At 31.6% G+C, this 21,750-nt stretch overlaps 2 protein-coding genes and 1 long non-coding RNA gene across 8 annotated transcripts in view; 1 reads left to right on the forward strand and 2 right to left on the reverse strand.

Moving 5' to 3' along the window:
- The window catches only part of LOC148605220 (P-selectin-like), a 22,052-nt gene extending 18,478 nt beyond the window's left edge, over positions 1-3,574 (reverse strand). The window contains exons 1-3 of one of the 4 annotated variants that reach the window (XM_088547987.1): positions 3,236-3,562; positions 2,609-2,779; positions 1,742-1,939 (exon numbers count right to left, since the gene is read on the reverse strand). In XM_088547987.1, coding sequence (XP_088404113.1) covers positions 1,742-1,939; positions 2,609-2,779; positions 3,236-3,326 — 460 coding nt within the window. In that variant the 5' untranslated portion in view covers positions 3,327-3,562. Of the gene's footprint in view, positions 1-1,741; positions 1,940-2,608; positions 2,780-3,235 lie in introns of all 4 variants that reach the window. The other 3 variants (XM_088547986.1, XM_088547989.1, XM_088547988.1) reach the window with 3 other exon arrangements.
- On the reverse strand, positions 3,290-12,945 carry LOC148605221 (plasminogen-like). Of its 3 annotated transcripts, none has more exons than XM_088547993.1 (5): positions 12,920-12,943; positions 6,211-6,444; positions 5,354-5,587; positions 4,526-4,765; positions 3,290-3,410 (listed from the first exon to the last, which is right to left on the reverse strand). In XM_088547993.1, the coding sequence occupies exons 2-5, from the start codon at positions 6,350-6,352 to the stop codon at positions 3,361-3,363; spliced, it is 666 nt and encodes a 221-aa protein (XP_088404119.1). In that variant the 5' UTR covers positions 6,353-6,444; positions 12,920-12,943; the 3' UTR covers positions 3,290-3,360. The 3 variants fall into 3 exon arrangements, with proteins under 3 accessions (XP_088404119.1, XP_088404118.1, XP_088404117.1); XM_088547992.1 differs by lacking the exon at positions 3,290-3,410 and adding an exon at positions 3,694-3,942 and having other exon boundaries at positions 12,920-12,945; XM_088547991.1 differs by lacking the exon at positions 3,290-3,410 and having other exon boundaries at positions 3,956-4,765; positions 12,920-12,944.
- A 144-nt stretch (positions 12,946-13,089) lies between these two features.
- On the forward strand, positions 13,090-17,514 carry LOC148605222 (uncharacterized). The gene is made up of 4 exons (XR_015915800.1): positions 13,090-13,519; positions 13,763-13,898; positions 15,790-16,908; positions 17,206-17,514. It is a non-coding gene; the product is annotated as an uncharacterized LOC148605222 (long non-coding RNA).
- Positions 17,515-21,750: the final 4,236 nt, after the last annotated feature.

Genomic DNA, 21,750 nt, shown 5'->3' on the forward strand with positions numbered 1-21,750 from the left:
AGTACAACACTTAGTGAAAGGTCGATTAATATTTAACACAAAATATTCTTTATAATAATGATAAAATATTTTTTTTATTCTTTTAGTGGTTTACATGTTCTTCTAGCACTTTTGAATTCAGATTATAATACGTGAAAGATATAAGTGTATAGAATAAACAAAACCGACGTAATTAAACGCAATGAATAAATTTATGGACATTGAGAGTTTAATAAACATCTCGTCGCGATAAGGCTTGATTGCTGTGGTTGTAAGCGCGGCTTAATTATTTTTATCGTTGCAGGATGTCGGCTAGCGACTTCCATAATCTGCAAACGTGTTTCGCAGATTGCAATCTTTTGATGTCTTAAACAAAACTGCAAAAAGGAAATAAAGTATACGACATTATAGAATACGGATATGATTAATTAGTGTTTACGGGGGATTTTAATTCTACGATTTTTCTTTTCTTTTTTTTTTCAATTAGGTAAAAAAAGTTTTATGGATATACTTTAGTAGAATATTTAGTATGCAAGTTAACTATAAATATAATTTGGATGTATTTCAGCACATAGTGGCGCCTGCAAGTTTTTTTTTTATACAATTACCCGATACATTGACCAGATGTATTCAAAATCATCAGTATAAGAGGGATATTGGATAAAAATGTAGCAACATTTATTTTTATAAGTAGATGTAAATAATAATTAGAATCAAAACGACACAAATTATTTTAATATGTCTTCTTTAAATACATATCATATTCAGAATCAAAATGAACTGTTACATTTATAAAAACAAATCTAAAAAAGCATATAATTAAAGAATATTGTCAAAAGAGGACAATTAATGTTCATACTTTTATGACTTTACAAGTCTAGACGCGATCTTATAACATCTTAACACAGAATTTTCATACAATCTCTAATGATCCAACAAAGTCTGAACTAGTCTGAACAGACAACAAAACAGATGGTCTTACATGTGTCGAACTGAATACAATCTTGTAGTCTTAAACAGTCAACATTTCGAACTGAAATCGATCTTGCTTTCTTACATAGTCTTGACATTTTGTTTGTTTGTTAAGATTTTTCATTATAATTTAAGACAGTCTAACATTGTGTTAAAATCGAAATTTTCGTTTTAGTACTAGTGTAATTCATTACAGTTAGAATAAATATTTAAATATAAATATATTTTTTTTAAATATTTTAGACAGTAGTAAATATATCTTTATTAAAATTATTTTTTTTAAATAGTTTTTTACTTTGGATAAATTTTCTATGAATTTTAAATTGAATTTCAGTTGTTTGTTTATATTATTTACATACTATTGTTTATATTGTGTGATATTTTTATGTAAGCAAAACGCTTAGAGTAGTTACAATAATATATAATACGCTATACAAATATTATAAAAAAAATAGTAGTAATAATATTTATAATAATGTCCTCAAAACAATCTTTGTTAGGGTAGCTGGCATATCTAATTGTGTTATGTTGCTGCATGATAGTAACGTCTAATACATCTTTTACAGTTAAAACAGATACATGTAGCAACATTTATGTATGCACAAACAATCGATCCGACCTACAGAGAACAGTATATTGTGTCAGAGACGACGGAAGACAAGTCAAGTAAATCATAACAATGGTATAATACAGTGTTTAACAAATAACTGTTTATTCAATAAACAAGGATTTTTTATAATACTATGGTTAAGCAATGATGATGAACTAAAAATGCAAAAATATAACTCACCCACACACTTCGGTTGCGTCGCATTCCAATGACCTGTGATAGTTTCCTCTGAATCCCGCATACAACTAATAACCGTTGGACCTTGAATCTTGTATCCAATCTTACATTTGAAAACCACCACTGAACCATTTAGATATCCTGACAGTTGCGTTGGTGTGATCAACCGATCAGAAGAAACCAAATCTGGACAGAGGATGGCTAGAAAACATGAGGTGTGTAACAATTAAATACTTCAAACTTATTGATTGTTATTTTTTTCAATGCAGTATTTTGTCATCACTACAATGGACATAATGACTAGAAAATACATAAATGTCAAAATAATATGGATCTTCGGATGATCATATGATAACGACAACTGCTGTACATATTAAATGCTTTTTTTTGTTTTTGTTTAATGCTATTTGTCTAGTGTATGTTTGTCTGAATAGTTATGTCATGACAATGCATTGCCATTTTAATCATGAATGCCTATTATGAAAAGAATAATGAATGAAAAAAGCATGATAATTATTGGCCATTTTTTATCAACCAACATATTTGAATTATATGCATTATATAATATTTTTTCTAATTTTACCCGAAATTTATACATTGTACATTATAGTTTTGTATTTTGTGTGATCTCAATTGAGATAATTGATTACCGCCGATATGTCATATAATTAGGGCAAAAAGCTGGTGAGGTACACTTTTTAAAAAAATGTTGTTAGATTGTTTGAGTAAAGGATTCAAATTTTGTCAGTATCTTTTGAAAACTCTGATAATTCGGGAAAAAAATAGTAACAATAATTTCAATTGAAAACTACAAATCAAATAATTTGTTTTTTGAATATGTAGAACAACCGTAAACACCAGGTAACTCACCATCACATGTAGGCTTGTTACTCCAGTTTCCAGATGCATTACATTTAATGCTACTGTTTCCATTTAATTGGTAACCAGAATTACATGCTAATTCTATCCTACCAGGAAATCTCGTGCTGCTCATGTTCGATATATTTGAATGTCTTATTGTAATGGATGGACACTTAATACCTAGGTAAACAAACCAAACTAAGAACAAAGAAACGGAAAAACAAACAAGCAAACAAACAAACAAAAAGGACTATAATTAAAAATAAATATAATAAGCTTTGTCTAAAGTATTTGTATCTGCATTACAGGTGTATTTCTGCTTTTCTAAAAAGAAGGACAGCCAAGAAAACGGAAATCTTTCTGTAGAAGAGATTTACACAACTATCAACAGTCTTTATAATTGTTTTTTTTTTTAGAGTATTTCAATTTCATATGTAAGGATATAAGGTAAATAAAGCATTTGCTTAATGACGCGTTTGTGTAAGATGTTTGTCATGAAGATTTTTAATTTCAGGAAGCCAAGTTATTTTTTTTTCATCTATAGAATTTAAGGAAGTTAATACTCTGTGATTTATATAGCACTGGTCGAACTTCATTTGTGATTAAGTGCAAAAAGATGAAATTCATAACGCTTACCCACACATTCTGGTTGTGTTGCGTTCCAATGACCTATGATTGTACTTTGTGAATTCACAATACACTTTATAGCTGAAGGGCCATGAATCATGTATCCATTCTTACATCTAAAGTGCACCACTGAGTTATACTGATGTCAACATATTAGACCCAATTAAGTCTGGGCATATGGTAGCTTGGAAAAAAAATACATGCGTCAATTAAGGTTTAAGGTTTGAATATGTCCTTTATGAAAAAAAAATGTCGGCTAAAAATCGATAGAATGTAAAAGACAAACAGTTGACTCCCACAATCGCTGGTTATGTTTTTAATACACAATGCATTGAACAAAGTACTTTTTACATTTTTTTCTTTTAATTAATGGGTTTTCATTTTTTTTCTTATATAATTTTGTGTTGTTGTATAATAATTTCAGGACGGCATAAAAACGGATAACATTATTCAACGATCATATTTTGATTATTAATATTATACGGTCTGAAATATAAGGATTGATATTGTGATAGACGTACGAACATGTTGAAGTTATTCACTCACTTCCTTCATGAAAAATGACAAAAACATACCTGTATGTGTAAATTGATTTACAAACTAAAAAGAACCTTCTTAACTTCAAATAATATTTATGACCGACAAAAAAGGTGAAATAATGTGAAAAGGTAACAAAGTGTATTTATTTATAAAAAAAAACTTACATCTGATATCACCTACAAAAGATACAAATACCTTCATAAAATACAGATTGATTTGACGCAAAAACTAATTAATGAATTATGGTGGCGACTTGAGTACTTACAAACATTGTTTTTAACAGCATTAAACTGTTCCATAATTTTATATTTCGTGGAACTTTAGCATGACAAATATGGTTATACGAATATATGTTATCCTTACAGCTCTGGTGCAATGTATGAGATATCAATGACACTCTAAACACAAGAACAAGTCAAGAGGTGATGTGTGCATGATTACATATTAAAGATAATTGACCGTGTTGCAAACCCTAGCACGCGTTTCGTATTCAAGAAATGTTATGGGTGTAGTGGCCTTTCGAAATCGTAACGATGAGATTATCATCAATAAAAGACAGTTGTCAAGAAATAGAAACAAAAAATACAGTGGGAAAATCAGACTGCATGCCTGAGAAGTTAATTAACATTGTACATGTGAGCAAATAAAATGAATTCCTTAGTCACGTCTTCGTACAAATTGTCATTAGTTTCTTGATTGGCATTAGTTTTACATTAACATTAATATTCAAGAACTGATATGCAATAATAAAAACCTTACCGCATAAAGAAACATTACATATCTCCAGTCGTTTTTCTGCACTAATTGTGTAGCACCATGGTATAGTTTGTGTGTCTCCATGTGGTGTTCTGCAGTAGTTTAATGTCTCCCCATGAAAATGCGGTGGAGTTCCGTCAATTGGAAGATCATATTTCCACGGCCGACAATGGTAACCAGATATTGTGACGTTCAATGTTCCGTTGTAGTTTTTGTCATTTCTGTTCCTTATACAATCTTTGTCTATTATTATGAGAGGAAAAGAGCTTAGATTAATTAATACCATATATCTATATTTTACGCGAAAGTACATTTTTAACAAGGCAATGTGTTATTTTACCTAGTTTGCAAACGTTTTATTAGTACTAACGAATGCAGCTTAACACAGGGTTGAAATCATTGAACACATTTAGTTGTATTGCATGTTCAAAAAGCTTTATCTACTTGAGTTGATAAAACTACTAAGATATGCACCTTTATTGAAGTACTTAAACAAAAAATTGATATTGTATAGTTTAAAAACAGTTTGGTTGATTTTTTTACGCAAAAAATTTCCCCGTGTTGCTCTCTGTTTACATTTTTATTTATATAACATTTTTCTTATCACTTGAAATAAGTTTTTTTTTCATGTAATTAAAACGGATTTGAATTGTTTTTGTCTATTACATTAGAGTTGTTGAAATGTCTTTAAATAATCTAAACTATATAATACAGTTTCGATGTTTCGATAACTCATGTCTTAAGCTTCTTGCAGTTGACCGTAAATGTAGCTTTCGATCCACTGTCTGTCTATTCTTGTTATAAATACAGTTAAAGAAGAAATGTGCTCACTACAAAGTGGAACAAAACAGTGTTCCCACCCCGGATGTTCATTTATGTAGCACCAAGGTCCGTTGTTCGAATCTGAATCAGCGTTTGGTGCACGACAATAGTTCACTGGTCCATAGCTAGGGTGAGAACTATTACTCCACATCTTGCACGTTTTACCAGTAACTGTTGTATGAATTGTTCCATTGTAATGTCCTTTCCAGTCACCTGGATATGAATCTATGCAAAATTTGTATCCTACAACAACAAAAAGCAGTTGACTTCTGCATGTATTTTGAACAAAGGAATTCACTCTGTTTTTTTTTTCTGTGGTATTTTTGTTTCTTCTACTAATCTTTGCTGAATTTATTTGAATTATGCAAACAATTATATCAAACAAATGCCATCAAATATTAGAAATTTGAGGATTTAAAAACACTTACATCATTGAAGTTTAAATAATTTGGTTTTATCTTTTTATTGAAAGGAAATTTAGTAATATTTATATAAAATATAATAAGGGGATCTAATAAGATCTAGTCAATAAGTGCAATTAACACTGTTGCTCTTTCTACCTTGTCATTATCAATTATGTTTTCTTTAATTTGAACTTTAATTTTGAAATGTCAGTGCTTTCTAACGATCTTAAGCACACGGAATTTTTTTAATACCTGTTCTCTGTTTGTATATTATTTTCATACGCAGACAAAATGACACAATCAATAACCCATCAATGCAAAAATATTTTGTAGAAAGAAAAAAAATATTCTCACATACATACACACACACACACAGTAGGTGGAACACTAACATTATATAAACATAATTTATGTGGGAGTGAATAATAGCATGTGTGTTCAAAATAAATAATATATACTCACTACAGATTGGAATAAAACAGTGTTCCCAACTAGGATTTCCGTCGACATAACACCAAGGCCCATTATGAGAATCTGGGTCCATCTTTGGTGCACGACAATAGTTGGTTAGCCCGTAGTTAGAAAAACTTGTGCCATTCCACATTTTACACGTTTTACCAGAGACAGTTGTATGCACTGTTCCATTGTAGTTTCCTCTCCAGTCATTTGGATATGATTCAACACAGTCTTGATTTTCTTTAACATATTGAGAAATCAACAGTTAGCAAATGCAGAATATTTTTTTTTCCGATTTTTAAAACATTATGTCTCTATTTACATTTTTTATACATATACTCTGTAAATTGAGGGCCAACTACTGTCTTTTGCGAAATTTTTGTCTCGTTACACTTTCCATTGTCTTTCTGTTTTCCATATCTACCAATTAAGGTATCTTTACTTATTGTAGTATCTAATTTTGATACGGTTCTTTAAGTTTTAATATGCTTTGTATACAGTCTACTAAACAGTTCAATTTCATTTGTCTAGAAGCACATAAATGGAATTTGATTTGTTTAGATATTCACTATTCAGATATACAGATTAAATATTTGAAGACCACTTTACTCCTGATGTAAACATAAAGACCGTATTTCCCTAAGTTGAATGAACTCGGCATGGAAGTTGTTTTTTATTCTTAATAATAATGCTGCAAACAATATTGTTATTATTTGAGGAATATTGTATATTGCAATTCTACTCAATTAAGTTACGAATTCACCAACATTCAAGCTGACTAAATTTTCAGAGGCTGATATGAGGAACTTACATAAACGGCTTCACAAATCGAGCCGATATTAATTAAAGTTCCTCATACAAAATACATATACTGTATTCCCAGACATCAAATCACCCTATAAATATTGATTTATGTCCTTTTCAAATCATTGTTCACCACACTTTCTATTATTACTCACTAGTGCGTTCAGTATTATAACATTCTACCTACAAATGTTTGTAACAAAGTTTATGAAAATTTTTTGATAAACTGTTTTTATAGTTTTATAAGTTAGCCTGAAGTGCTTGATAAATATATGCCAATGTGGGATCTTCCGGATCTGTTCAAAAGTTCAAAGTTTTGATTTTTCTACACTATACACAGCACTTTCACATAATCTCATATGCACGAATTATTTTTTTCAAATATGTCCTTTCATAAATCGAGATTTGAATACATTTGTTCAAATTCTTAAAGATCATTTTAAGTAACGAACAACATAAACACTGCGTTAATTAGACATCGTTACAGCAATCGAATTCTTGTTAAGCAACACTTTCGGTCGCTAATGCAATACCAGTTATCTTCCAGTAATTTGACCATGTATTGCGGACCTATTTCTCTATTGTTGCGGAGATAAATTTACGGCTTAAATAAATGAAGACCATTCCAAACAACATTTTGTAAAACAAATTGACAACGCCTTCAGATATTTAGACGATATTTTGGCTCCTACATGTATCCACTGCGACTTCATTTTTTATATTAAAGATCAGATTAGAGATCCATAGTTAAAGACAACTATTGAACAAACTTTATTATAAAGATGATGACCTTTCATTTAGAATTGTTAACTTCCCTTTTATCTTTGGTAATATCCCTTCAGCACCTACGTATGGATTTTACATATCACAACTCATACGTTAGACAAGAGCTTGCCGTAACAACACGGGCTTTTTGTATCGCGCTAGACATCTTACAGTTAGGCTTCTTAAACAGGATTATGTTACTACAAGATTGAAGTCATTACTACAGAGGTTTCATGGTCATCACTATGATAAATCAGATTGTTACGGTGTATCCATCCGCTCCATGGAATTTGATTTGTTCAACGTGTCGTGGTTTTCTCTCCCTCTTAAGTCAACCCTGGGCCTGAATCTTTATGAGCAACTCAAAAGGGGTTTCTAGGAAAGCAGACGACGCCTACCCTACCGGTTCACCTGGTTCATACTCCCAGTTGTTAGTGGAGTCCGAGTTGCTCATTCACTTTTGTTACTTGTATTCATTATTTTGTTGTGTTTACCTATTTCCGTGTCTGGTCTTTGTCCTTGGATTATTATTTTTTTTTTATTTTCGATAGAATCTCGGTTCCCTTGATTACCCTTTTAACATATCTAAGCAGTTTGTTTTCTAATTTATGACACATATAGGTGATTACTGATAAACAACCATTCGATCGTGATCATATCAAAACCATTGAAGCAACGGAATATAGAGTTGTAACAATTTAATAATTATCATCCATAAGGAGATGAAACTACTTCTGTTGCAATTTGAATTTATTTTCTGAATCAAAGTTAATGAGTTATTTGAGTATACAAAAACTAGAGTTCACCCCGTTTTACTAATGAAATAAACGGAATTATGTCTTAACCCTTGATGTGTTACGGGGGATAAGAAAAAATCAAAAGCTGGCATGGATAAAAATATGCATAAAGGAATGGTCAATTTGTAACATGTTATTATATAATTCATCATCACCTGAAAGATTACGCATAAAATCCCTAAAACAGCTAACACTTTTTCTTTTTACAATGAAGTTTTGAATCTGAATATTTGTCAAAACAAGACACTTCAATTTTTCTTCATATCAACGTAAGTAAATAAATGAACACTTGTTAACCAAGGCAATACTAAGGCAAAACGAGGTGTGGTATACTTGTAAATGTAAAAAAACATGGTGTAAACTTTCATGTATTGCATATGATTATAAATAACATGAATAAATCTATATAAACAAGTGATTTTTTTTTTAATTACAATACTTATATCGGGTAAACTTCCTAGTCTCTGTTATATAAAAAATAGGAATATGGAGATGGGGAATGTTGATGGGGATATGTCAATTGTGTACAAAAGATTGGGACCATGAATTGGGATGATGTTGAAATTAGCTTTAAAGGTATTGAGTTATATGAAATATACATTGTTTCCATCATATCTAATTAAAAATAATGCTGAAGAATTCAAAATTGTAAAACCCAATTATTAACGTAAATATTTCATAAAAATGCTGTCGGGATTCTATTGGAGAAGGGACTCTTGTTGGGGTCGGGGTGAAGACTTCCCTTCTGGTTATGACCAGGGGAGAATCGGAATTCTAAAATAGGCAGTGTTAAATTGTTTACATGGAAAATTCATACCAATCAAGAGTTGAAATGAACTGGTGTCTTTGTCATATACCATAAATTTCCCCATTCCTCATTATAAATTCAAAATGATGTTAAAGGGTGTGTCAATGTAAAAACCAGCCATTCGGTGGCACACTACAAGTTTTGTTTTCAAAACATTTTTACCTATTTCATATCACAGATGCACCCTTTCTCAGAATCACTTTTGAATAACATATTGTAAATCGAAATATTTACGTATAAATGGCTATGTAATTTTGTGGGAAAAAACAAGTCAAAGGATTATATAATGCAGGAATGATTAATCGAAAGTTTTCATGTAGATCAAACCAGGTTTGCCCGATAAAATTTGCCTGTGCTAATTGTTTGATCATTATGGATTAAGTACTCGTTTAGTTATCGTTTGAATAAGTATATGAGTTCATCTTTTTCAATTTCGTCAATAGTCTGTATCACTGAATACCACTTGTTGCATGTTGCTGTTATTAACTGGAACGATTAAAGAGACAAAAATAAATAAAAAAAAAACACCAACATTCATTTAAAAGAGGGATATAACGAGTTGATGTACTATGTTGTTTTTTTAAATCGTTTTCTCAGCAATCAATTGTCCACGTAAAACAGATTGTACACATTATATGATGTAAACAATTCATTGGAACGAAAAATAAAGTACAAGAAAGTTTACCACTTGCTTCCCATATCATAGGATCTGTCTGAATTTTACAATGGTGAGACTCCAAATTTCGCAAGAAAAAATATGATATGCTTTTATCAAATGTTTCCCTTATCAAGTGGTAATAAAAAGTTGAATCTGTATATTCCCTCTTGTCGTGAAAGAAAGGGCACGTAACATCTTACGCTATACAGTGAAACCAGTCTAAACTGAAACCTGAAGTCTGAATACATGTCTATACTAGTTTTAGTATCTTTATATCGATTTCAATGTATTTTGGAACCATGCGAACTGAACACGTGTCTCATTCGAATCTTTTTTTATAGTCAGGCAGGTTTCACTTTAAATTACCTTACCTATCGACATTTTCATAAATATTTGCAATATTGGTATTTAAAATAAATATCGATTTCCTACCAAGGAACATCTATGAAAGATTAAGAGACATTTTTTAGTGACTTCAATGTAAAAAAAGTATGAACATTCAAAAAGGTAGATGCATTTGATATATTTATCAATTTGTGATGATAATGTAAGTATGCAGGGTAGTTAAGGTACTTTCGTTGAGTTTCAATGAAATTTCATGTACATCTTAAAGTACAAAAAAGGTTTGTTATACATGTATGTGTTGCATGAGCATGTACTAGCAAACTAATTTGCTGTTTGCAGTATATGATCATGTACAGTATATAGGTAGCTCTTAATAGAAATATTTTAACAAATACGTACATATGAATATGAATACATTTGCATTTTTTGGTAGATTGAAATTCAGCTATTTAAAAAAAAAAAAAAACATCCAACCCATGAATTATATTTCTTATAGTTACTTTTTTCATGAATTCAGGTAGCGGTGAGTAGCTGTCAGATCTAGTACCAAACCTTTATCATAATGTTGGATCATAAAAAAAATTATGTCGTTTTACGACGAAGCTTATCTATAACCATACAGGGTATCTAAGTTTATTGAGAGAGAACACAATAATCAATACACCAGTTTAATGATTATCATTTATTCACAGTTAGATTTTCCTACATGTGTCATATAATTCGAGGCATGTTTAGGTGACACAAGCTCTATCATTTTATCAATTTAGATTGAAAATCAGAAATAATAAAGCAATCACCAGAACCTGAAGATATGTAAAGCATGTTAGCACATGAAATTATCTCATACACCCCTGCAAGAAAATAGATCCCTATATTAAAAAAAAATCAAACAAGATTCCGCATTTTTTACCCGAATAAAAAAAAAATAACATAACAGAAAACCTGTTCATCTGAATAACAGGGGGCGGATTCAGGCGGGGCGTGCCGGGCATGCGCCTCTCCCATAAAATTTGCAAAGCATGGGTTGTCAAGGGTAGATTTTGGCTGTTTTAGATTAAAACTTAATATTTCGATAATTTTACCACAACAGATATCCACACTGGACCCACTCTATCCGCCAATGAAATAGAATATTATTTGGTTTGAATTAATAAGAGTTTAATAAAAAGCACTTGATGTATAACCTCTTATCAGTACCAGTTGCTCATTTCTAATTAAATGTATTTGAGTTGATCTTACCAATTTCGTCAAAAGTTTTGTATTATTGATTGCCACTTGTTACATTTTACACTCTTTGAGTAAAATAAAATCCTGAATCTCAAAGTTGAATGTTGCTTTTATTAACTGGAACGATTTAAGAGACAAAATGAATAAGAAAAGCATCAACAGTCATTTAAAAGAGGGAAAACAACTCTTTTTTTAACAATAGTTGATTTGTGTTGGTTTTTTTTAATCGTTTTCTTAGCAATCAATTGTCCACTTAAAACAGACTGTACACAACATAAGCTATATATGACGTAAACAATTCATTGGAACGAAAAATGAAGTCCAAGAAAGTTTACCCCTTGCTTCCCATATCATATGATCTGCCTGAATTTTACTAAAGAGAGAGACTCCAATTTTCGCAGAAAATATATGATATACTTTTATCAAATGTCTCCTTTACAAGTGTTAATATAAAATTGAATCTGTATATCCCCTCTCGTCGTGAAAGGAATGGCACATAACATCATATATTATACAGTTAAGCCAGTCTAAACTGAAACCTGAATAGTCTGAATACATGTCTATACTAGACAGTTGTTAGTTTCTTTATATCGATTGCAATGTATTTCGGAACCATGCGAACTGAACACGTATCTCATTCGAATCATTTTTTAAATGCCAAAAGGGGATCTGTGTAGACAGGCAGGTTTCCCTCTATATTACCTTATCGTGGGTCATCGATTATCTATCTATATTTTCATAAATGTTTGCAATACTCGTTTTTCAAGTAAATATCGACTTTCTAAAAAGGACAATTGATGAAAGTTGAAGACTTGTTGAAAAAGTCAAATCGCAATTTTGTGACTACAATGTACAAAAGTACATTGATCAAATTTGTGGTGTTAATGTAAGTAGTTGTTGTATATTTGCGATATGTACAATATAGTCTGTACTAATACAAGATATAACTCGACTTTATACAACCAGGAAAAACACCTTTCATAAAAAGACATAAACATACAATTTAATCTTATAACTTATTACATTACACTATTTCCATGAATGACTGACCTCACTTTTTTATATCAGGATGTATTTTTTTTAAAAACGTTCGAAAATGTAAGAAGATGATGGTTATATGAGTTTAGAATTATTAGTTATATTTTGTGTTTGTCTTGATACGCCTTTATATGTATCTTCCATCGTCCCGCTTGTGATGACATGCATTACAATTAATGACACTATTGTATAAGCACATGTGGAAGTATATCATCTATTAAATTGTTTACGCATAATAAACGCAATAAGTTTCATACTGTATTCAAATCTTACCTTAAGCTGCTATGAGTATTCCAGTATTAAATATCAAAATCACAAACAATATAACTCAGTTACCTCAAACACAATATGTTTCACAAAGTCAACGTGGTTGATCATGTTTGCGTTGTTAAGTATTTCTCCTGTTTGGTCTACTTGATACTAATTGATTTATTTATTTTTGCTATTAAAGAAAATTTGTACGATATTGATACAGGGAAGATATGTAAACGTATAACAATGACAAATTCCCAATGATGTTAGAACTGTCAAATTTTTTGTCGTTCCCTCCGGGGGACTCGAACTCGTACCGCTGTGACATCTATGGCAACACCGCCTGCACAAAGTCCAGCGCCCTAGACCACTCAGGCAGCTAGGCTATATAAAAATAGAGCTTTTGCTGGCCGGGTCATTCCATCTGGTAGAATTAATCTAGGGCTCTAACTTAGTACACAATGTATGGTAGTACGGGACAGTTCATCTATGTGTTATTATGTAGGATAGAGGATCAAATTAATGATGCATGTCACAACAAATCAATATTCTACAAACGTCTAAGAATGTGACGACTCTATTCGCTACACTGCTCCATCGGATCAAATTGATACAGGGAAGGTAACGTAAAATTATAGAAGGGTCTGCAAAATTCCCAACGATGTTAGAACTGTGAAATCTGTGATTGTCATTGGCAGCGAAATTCGTATATTGATCTGATTGAAATAACTTTTTTTTCAAACAATTAAAAGCAATAATGATTATTTACATTTTATATCGCTTTTATTGAACTACTCTTTTGTCATATATAAATACAGTAGAGGTCTTAGTAGTTTGTAATAACAGTCTTTCTAAATATTTCAGGAATGGATGTGACAAGACTGGTCTGTACTGTGTAATGTCAGCTGTTATAGAGAAAATGAGGATAGATCAGGATGTTGACATACAACACACCATCAAACAGATGAGAAATAGAAGACCTCAAATTATATCTAACTATGTAAGTGCATAGACAATTTATACAAACCTATACATGTGACAATATTCAACTCAGTTAAATTCCCGACTTAAAAATATTATACATCGTTCTTGTTTTCTCAAAAAAGATGGTATACAACGATACAAATATATAGTTCCTGGCAGAGATTCCTCATACTTTGAAAGAAATAATTCCAAATCATCTTCCAAATATACAGAAGAAGATGTTTACAAAATGCAGGAACTTTTAATCGACAACATATTTGCCCAATGTGCTGGACGCATTTTTCAACTAACCGTCGGAATTCCAATGGGAATAAATTGTGCTCCCTTGTTGACCTATTCCTTCACTCTTATGAGGCTGATCTGATCCGGAAGACAAATATCGTTTAGCTAGATCCTTTAATCTCAGTTTCAGCTATAAAGATGACGTATTATCTTTCAACAATCCTTACTTTGGGGATTTGATACGTCACATCTACCCCAAAGAACTTGAGATAAAGGATACTATATCAGCCTCACATCTTGACCTACACTTAGAAATCGACGGAAGTGGAAAACTGATGATTCACTTTACGACAAACGTGATGATTTTTTATTCAGCTTTCCTTTCATCTGTGGCAACATCCCTTTAGCACATGCGTATGGTGTGTTCATTACACAACCCATACGTTATGCCAGAACTTGCCGACTCTACGCAGACCATTTGTATCGCGCTGGAAGTCTAACGAATAGGCTTGTGGAACAGGGTTATATTGCTTTTGTTTGTGTGTTTGTTTGTTGGGGTTTAACGCCCGAGCAGCAATATTTCAGCTATATTCAAGCGATGAACATGCAGTGGATAATAAAATGAACATGAAATGATGATGAATTGAAAAATGGGACGGGACACATAGACAATGGGGTCGAGAAATTTTGATTGCCGCTGGAAATAAGGAGAGGTGGGTAGGGTCGGGCAATTAAGCATCCTGTGGCGAAGCCCTATGGTTCCTATTCCGGACGAATACCACAGTAGGGTTTTTAACGAGCGAGGAACGTTGCATCTTTCCCAACACGGTGCACCACTCTGGTTTGCGGTCAGGTTTTCCGTATTTTAGCCTGACAACCCCAGCATGTAACACGCCAGGGGTACCCCATTCCACCACCTGGGGCACACAACCCAGTAATTCTATGGGCAGAACACCCTAGCCCTGGCTAGGGTTCTGAACACTATTTAGTCGCCTTTTACGACAAGCTTAGCGCTGCTGTGTTTATTTTTTAGTTTTTGGTTCCTCTTTCGACTATCCCAACTTGACTTTTTATGAGCAACTCGGCGGGTGTTTCTAGAAAAGCAGAGGACGTTTATCCTACTGGTGCACCTGGTTCAGTTTTTAATGGAGTCCCAGTTGTGTTCTTTGTTATGTATGTCTGTTTTCCATGTCTGGTCTTTGTCCCTGGATTACATCCTTTTTGATAACCACTAAAACCTTGGTTTCCTTGATTATTCTTTCCTATAATTGAGATGAATTGTGGACTGATATGGAGACGGACGAAAGGACATAGAAACAAATAACATTATACTGCTGACTTGAAGCAACTATTTTAGATGCTGCGCCGCTTTACTATGTGATCGTACGTGTAAAAAGTATGTCCTCTATTTTAATCATATCCTGCACATACTTTTAAAGTCCTTTTCTACATTTCTATTGGCAACAATATCATAGCGACAAAAAATGGGATAGGCATTTCAAAAACATCAAAATCTAAGTATGTGCCACAAACGTGAAAACAGGTTATAATGACATTTGTTGCCATAAACAAGTACGTCTTTTGGTTAATATACATGTTAATTGTTAAACGTCAAATGTTTATAATAATAAGCTTATATTATTTTTGTTAACTACAATGTCTTATTTTTCATTATTTTTTATTAGAAAACTGCTAACTGAACTTGGCGAAGGTCTCGAACTGTTTCAGAAAATCAATGACGGCTTCAGACAGGAAACAGTATTGTTACTACAAAGGAATGAATATATTAGCAGAACATGTTTCTGTATAAAGGAATAGTTTTAAGTTTAACTCTATCTAAATTAGCATAATATTTCGTTTTAATTTGTGAAGAACAATAAAGTCATAAGAAACGAAACCCAGCACATTTTTATGTGAATGCAATTATGTAGAAAAAAAGCCAAATACGATATGAACAGTTCATTTATTCTTTGGCAACAAAATGGGTCATGTCAGGAATTGGGTACCTTGAAATAATGAAGAGGTTGATAAATATAAAAGAAACCAATCATATATATTGCTAATTATATCGATTCACTGTCCGTGCCTTAAAGGAGAAACCTTTCGTCAGCATAATTAAAATCAAATATATAGGAATATCTTAATCCAACACTTGATTGTAAACAAGAAGTATTCAAAACCTAAACTATCGAAATAGGAAGCTAAATCAATCACCCAGGGGTTCTATGTTGTTCAAAGGAAGGAATGAAGCCACGGTGTTTTAGGTATTTTTTTAATGTGTTATACTACAAACTTGGCTATCAAGAAATAAGGATAGTAAATTAGAAACAGTGAATAATCAAAGTATAATCACTCGCACAAAGAGCGCATTAAGATTTAACTTGTCGCTCGTTGAATCTAAGCCTTCGTTTGCAGTCCTGATAATACTGTGGTTATTCACTGTTTCCAATTTACTATCGTATTTCTGATGTTGCTGATTTAATATAATTTGTTTTTTTTTATATTTTCATCTACACTATGCAAAACAGAAAATAAAATATACGTTTGTCTTTTTAAATTTCGTAAGTGTGCTTTAAAATTGAAGTTCAGTCCCAAACACACATTGAATTCCTGTTAACTTACATACAATGTACAAGTAGGAGCTCTTCTTTACTTTACCTTCCATGTGCCTCTTCTTTGACAGTTATAAAGGAGAACAGATCTCTGATGTTGTCCGGTACGGTTCTTTTGTTATTCCAAAACATTTGCTGGAAAAGGGTCACATTGTTCTGTTCCTTAAACAGTATCAAAGTCTGGATTTAAAGGTAAATTTTTATTGTTCAGTTTTCTTTAAAACAGAGCAAATATGTACACGTGCCTTCATTTCTGGTGCAAATAATATGTGAAGAGGCCAACTAACTTGTATGTTGAACCTTATCATACTGGGAAAACAAGCATTACCGAAATTGTTTACCTTCACTGTTTTAACATTATCCCCGAGCACCTTGTAAACATTTCATTCTTAAAAATTGGTATGGAAGTATCTTAATGTGACTCTGTTTTTTTTCGGACAAAGGGGTCATATACTTTCATTACAATGCATGAATATTTGTCATTTTCAGAACATTGAATTCAGTATTAAAAGACAACAACTTTTGGTGTTAAAACCAAAACTATTTATTACCTCCTGAAACAAGTGGTTCGAAAAATCAAAAGCATAACGAGAAATCTTTGCATTATAAAACAACGTTTGGAGATCCATGAAGTAAAGCACTAAAATGTTGTCATGGATTTTAATACGTTCTACATTGGAAATTGCCGTAAGAAAAACGATTACTAGAACGAAACTCATATACCCTATTCAGTTGACACTACATAGGAAAATGCAGTCATATTGTCGAGCATCGTTCATGTGTATTGTAGGCCAAGTTTCTTTGCTATTCTCATAAAAATAATGAAATTGCTCACATCCGATTTATTAAAAGACGAGCAGATTCATACTGTTTGACACTTGTTTTATATATTAACCAATATGTTACATATACAGCACTTGTAGCTTAAATTAAAAACCTCAACCTGTAGGAAGAAACAATAACAAATTTAAATCTTATGATTCACTGCATTTCTAAATATATTCGTTATTGAAAAAAAAGAATGATATCATTTCAATTATAAATCAAATACCTTAATATCATCCGAAAATTAAAAAAAGGTGTTATTATCACTGAAATTATAGGTTATATTATATTGCTATTACAGATAAGCTACAAATTACAAGCCAATCGCACTGTATATGCAAAGTGTTAACAAGCATCACGAGAGTAGATAACTCCATACATTTAATTTGTAATATCAAAAATTAAAACCGAATTAAATGTATGAAGAATATGACCACAAAAAAAAAAAAAACCAAAACAAAACAAAAACAAAACAAAAAACAAAACAAAACAAAACAAAACAAAAACAAACAAAAACAAAAACAAAAACAAAACAAAACAGAGCATAGAAATTGGTAGTTTATTTCTTATAAAAAGTCTTTATGACTTGTCACAAAATACCAAACATAACATTTCATGAAAAATATAAATGGGGCGTTGCAGGGGACACATTGACATAAAATAAAATATAATGTACATACAATTGTTTAATATACCACGTAGAATCGACTATGTAATATATTATCTAACATTATGAATTGTTTATTTTATTAACAGTATAAACTCAATTTAAAGATAGAACAGTGTGCTAAATATTCACATTCTGTAATTTACTCCTCTCGTACAATATTAAAGTTGTCTTCAAATATTGTAACTGTAAATAAATTTCATTTTTCATGTCCACTTTCTTGTACCCTGAGATGAAGGGTTTTCCTGTTAAAGGGACCCAGATTCGTTTTCACTCTGGTTGTATAAGTAAATAGCTGCACTTAGTGCAAAATTACCCTCACATTCTGGTTGTGTTACATTCCAATGACCTTTAATCGAGTGATGTGCATCCACCGTACACATTATAGTGAAGGACCTTTGATTTTGTATCCTTTCGTACATCTAAATGTCACCACTGAGCCGTACTGACACCCTGTCAGAATTGATGTTTCAGTCAATAGATAAGATCCGACCAAGACTGGATATAGGGTAGCTTGAAAAGTTGAAAAGATGTGCTATACTATTAAATTCTACCTCTATCGGAATTTTACAGTGTGATTTTCTCTGTTTATATCCGTTCTCCATAAACATTTAATTAAAATTATAAAAGGGAAAATTAGCTTTCTGATAAGCATCTAATATACTTGATTTATAGTGGTCAAAACTAAACTGTTTTTACAGCAGCATTTGTATCAATATTCCTAAAATTGTTTTGTCTTATCATTATTTATCAATTCATCAGATATATATAGTTCATATCGTCGTAAACTTACTTCTGATGTCACCTACAAAAGAAACGTTAACTCAGTTAAAACTTCCCTTAATGCAATTTTACTAAAAAAAGTTTTAGTTTTAGTATGCCGAATTTGATGATAATTCTTTCATATTACTTTACGAATTGCGTCATATGTTATTTATCGAATTCAGTGATACATGCATACAGCATACTTAATGCATAGTAATTTTAAAAATGCATATAAATTATGTTAAAACAATTTTTTTTTCATTCATAATAAAATGCACATTAAAATCGAATGCTTCTGTTGAAAACAAAAATAAGTTGAAACAGGACATTGAAATGTTAAAAATCGACAAATCAACAAACATCATTACAATATCGAGAATACTCTAATATGGATATTTTGAGTAGGACAAGATAAAGAGATGTGGTATTGGTGACATTGGTAGATAAAAATTTCACAACGACAATAATGGAGGGAAAAAAATATAATTATATTTCAACATTACAATACCTATGATTAATACATCGTAGGTCCATTCGTAAATTTATCGGAATTACTTACTACATAATGAAACATTACAACTCTCAAATCGTTTTTCTTTACTGTTTATGTAGCACCATGGTGTAGTTTCCGTGTCACCAGGTGGTGTCCTGCAGTAGTTTAATGTCTCGTTATGATAACTTTGTTGGGGTCCGCCAGCTGGAAAATCGGAGGCCATGTTCCACTTCCGACAATGGTTTCGGGAAATAGTTACATTTAGAGTTACATTGTAATTTGTGTCATTTATGTTTTTTTTTGCAATCTTGATTTATGAATATAACAATCGTAAAATAGTTAATAATGAAACATTCAGAAAATTGTACCTGATTAAATTAACAAATGCCATTTGGATATAATATATATGTACTTGAAGGTGCTCTTAATCAAAATAATTAAAATTGAGGTTGAATAATATAATATACATACTACAAATTGGAACAAAACACCGTTCCCACCTACGAGGATGATAAACATAGCACCAGGGTCCTTCGGGCGAGTCGACGTCATCCCCTGGTGCACGACAATAGTTCATTATTCCATATTGAGCATAGTTGGTATTTTTTCCACATCTTACATGTTTTACCAGTGACAGTAGTATTTCTTGTTCCATTGTACGTTCATTTCCAGTTATTTGGATATGATTATACACAATCATCCCTTCCTGTAACAAATAAAAGCCTAGACAATAAACAAACGCAAAGTATCCACTGCATTTTTTATTTCATATATATAAGCCTTCAGAAATAAGATATTTTCTGACGATCAAAGAGGTGTGCCCTTATAAATCAAAATCTGTAATATTCGTAGACATGTTAGTTCACAATGCAATTATCAAGTGAAGTTAAAAAATGAATTTATACATCTTAACAAATATATATGGACTTTTGAACATTGACAATTTACCGAAATGAATACTCAATCAATAATAAGTACTATATATTTAATACGATTTAATTGTTTAATTTAATGAAAAAAATGTGTAGGTATAAGAACACGTCATATTTCTGTTCTAGAAATTAGGGAACATCACCTATGCGTATTAAATTTAATGAAAACCAGTTTTGTCACATATGTTAGTAAGTGCTTAAATGCTGGACGGTATTTGATGAATGACAATGTTCTTTGTCCGTCAGTTATTAACAAAAAATCAAACAAACACGATGTCTATATATTCGAGAGCTAACGAATCGTGACATTTTCTATTACATGTCATTGAAACTGTTTGTTGGTAAAAGTATTAGCCTTAACATTTATGGCTGAGAACCAACCACGCTAACCCTTACGGTGCACCTGGTCCATGCACCCAGTTTTTATTGGAGTCCGAGTTGCTCATTTATTATTATTACTGTGTATGTACTGTTTTAGTTACTTTATTTCTTTTGTTGTGTATGTCTGTTTTTCCTGTCTGGTTTACATTGTTTTGATTACCGCTAGAAGCTTGGTTCCCTTGATTACTCTAATAAAACATATTTTTTATTGACACAAATTCTGTGCTCTATGTCTCATACGGACGCCGCTATGTTGAACCTTATTTTTTTGCCATTTTCCAAGGAAATAAATACGAAGAACAAGTACAATTGGACGAGGATTACAGACATCTGTTTTCAGATTCATTAAGGAATGTAATTTATGTATAAACAAGTTATACACAAATTACCTTGCATTAACACGTAAACGGTTCACAATAAATCGTCCGGACTAGTCGATAGTAAGGGTCTCATTAAAAAAAAACTGATTTCACAATATAACCTGGATTGCTCAAAGAGAAAAATCGTTCCGGATAACCTGTTAAAACCAAATTAAAACGATAGACGGAATGAATTCCCGAATAATTTGTAGCTGTTCAATTTAGTCCGTACTAGAAAAAAATCAGCATTAGACTAAACTTAACATAAGTATTTTTTATCTCTGTCAGGTTAGTTAGACTCTTAAGGGTGATTCGAAAAAACAGTTTTGGGTATAGAGTCAGTGGCATTAGAAATTAAACATCTATGCATAAAGGGGCATAAAAGAAAACAAATTCCAAATAAAAACATCCCAACTTTATTTTTAATACATAACATATGCACTTTTTCCCTGATTTGAAAGCGGGACATACGTAGTTATCACGGTGTCCATCCGTTCTTCTGTTACCCTGTCATAGGTTCTCCTAACAATTTACTCTACCATTTCTTATCTCAGCCACTCTATATTGATTAGTAGAATATTCCATCACCAAAATATCAAAAATTGCATTTTT

The sequence above is a fragment of the Perna viridis genome, chromosome 10 (assembly GCF_037379345.1).
Source record: "Perna viridis isolate PV_CMFRI_1.1 ecotype Kerala chromosome 10, ASM3737934v1, whole genome shotgun sequence".
Classification (NCBI taxonomy): domain Eukaryota; kingdom Metazoa; phylum Mollusca; class Bivalvia; order Mytilida; family Mytilidae; genus Perna; species Perna viridis.

What these genes read in the sequence shown, in the direction of transcription:
- LOC148605221 (XM_088547991.1), bottom strand. Translation starts at nt 6,352, where the DNA reads ATGTGGAATGGCACAAGTTTTTCTAACTACGGGCTAACCAACTATTGT. An exon ending in CTGTTTTATTCCAATCTGTA is followed by an intron (nt 5,588 to 6,210) that starts GTGAGTATATAT and finishes TTGTTGTTGTAG; the next exon opens with GATACAAATTTTGCATAGAT. An exon ending in CTGTTTTGTTCCACTTTGTA is followed by an intron (nt 4,766 to 5,353) that starts GTGAGCACATTT and finishes TCATAATAATAG; the next exon opens with ACAAAGATTGTATAAGGAAC.